General features: G+C 46.7%; 1 protein-coding gene across 1 annotated transcript; it reads left to right on the top strand.

Annotated features, from left to right (window-relative positions):
• Positions 1–221: 221 nt before the first annotated feature.
• Positions 222–464, top strand: LOC120324963 (serine palmitoyltransferase small subunit B-like). The gene has a single exon (XM_039389950.1). It carries the CDS (start codon positions 222–224, stop codon positions 462–464), a length of 243 nt encoding a protein of 80 aa, XP_039245884.1.
• Positions 465–790: the final 326 nt, after the last annotated feature.

The following is a 790-nucleotide window of genomic DNA, read 5'->3' on the forward strand; positions in this document are numbered from 1 at the left end:
CTTTTGGAATTAAGCTGCTCCAGCAGAGTCTTGAGCAACCCAGTGCAAGGCAAAATTAGGAAAGAGTTTGGCCTGGGGACTGGTATTGCCACAACTATTGGGCAACTGATTTATGGGAAAAAAGAGATATTGTGGTGGATGGTGGTGATGGAAGGGTTGGATTCCCACCAGCTCTCCTCTGTTTAGCAGGGAAGGCTTTTGGGAGCAGCAGGAAGCTGGGGATGGACGTGAAGAGCACCAAGAACTTTGTGTTCTGGCTGTTCTGCCAGTTCGAGCTGATCACCTGCAGTTACCTCATGGAGCCCTGGGAGAAGGTTCTCTTCTACTCCTTCAACCTCTCCATGGTGGGGATGTTGTTCTACACCACCTACGTCTGCGTCGCTGCCCAGCTCAGCCCAGCCCTCCAGTTCCTCTGGCATTTGCTTGGAAACCAGCAGGAAAACGCTGTTTCTGCTGTGAAGTAACATCCTCAACCTGCCTTTTGGATCAAAGGGGTGTTTTCTTAACGCTCTGTTTTGTTTAGAAACAAACTGTGTGCAAGCACTGCTTTATCCTGCAGCAGCACTGCTTTATCCTGCAGCAGCATCTCCTCCTGTTCTTGATTCCAGGGCTCTCTGACAGCCAATTATTTTGCCCAAACAACTCCAATCAATCCTTTTTTTTTTTTTTTTTTTTTTTTTAAACCATTTGCTTCTTAAAAGAGCTTTTAATTTTCAAGACTGGCTGGAGTTCCAGGGCTGGGTTTTGTACAGAAACAACCCCTGTTGTGTATTTTGTTATTCCAGGCAGA

This window comes from Pipra filicauda, unplaced genomic scaffold (genome assembly GCF_003945595.2).
Source record: "Pipra filicauda isolate LSUMZ 115617 unplaced genomic scaffold, ASM394559v2 scaffold78_size3787270_pilon, whole genome shotgun sequence".
Classification (NCBI taxonomy): domain Eukaryota; kingdom Metazoa; phylum Chordata; class Aves; order Passeriformes; family Pipridae; genus Pipra; species Pipra filicauda.

What these genes read in the sequence shown, in the direction of transcription:
- LOC120324963 (XM_039389950.1), top strand. Translation starts at nt 222, where the DNA reads ATGGACGTGAAGAGCACCAAGAACTTTGTGTTCTGGCTGTTCTGCCAG.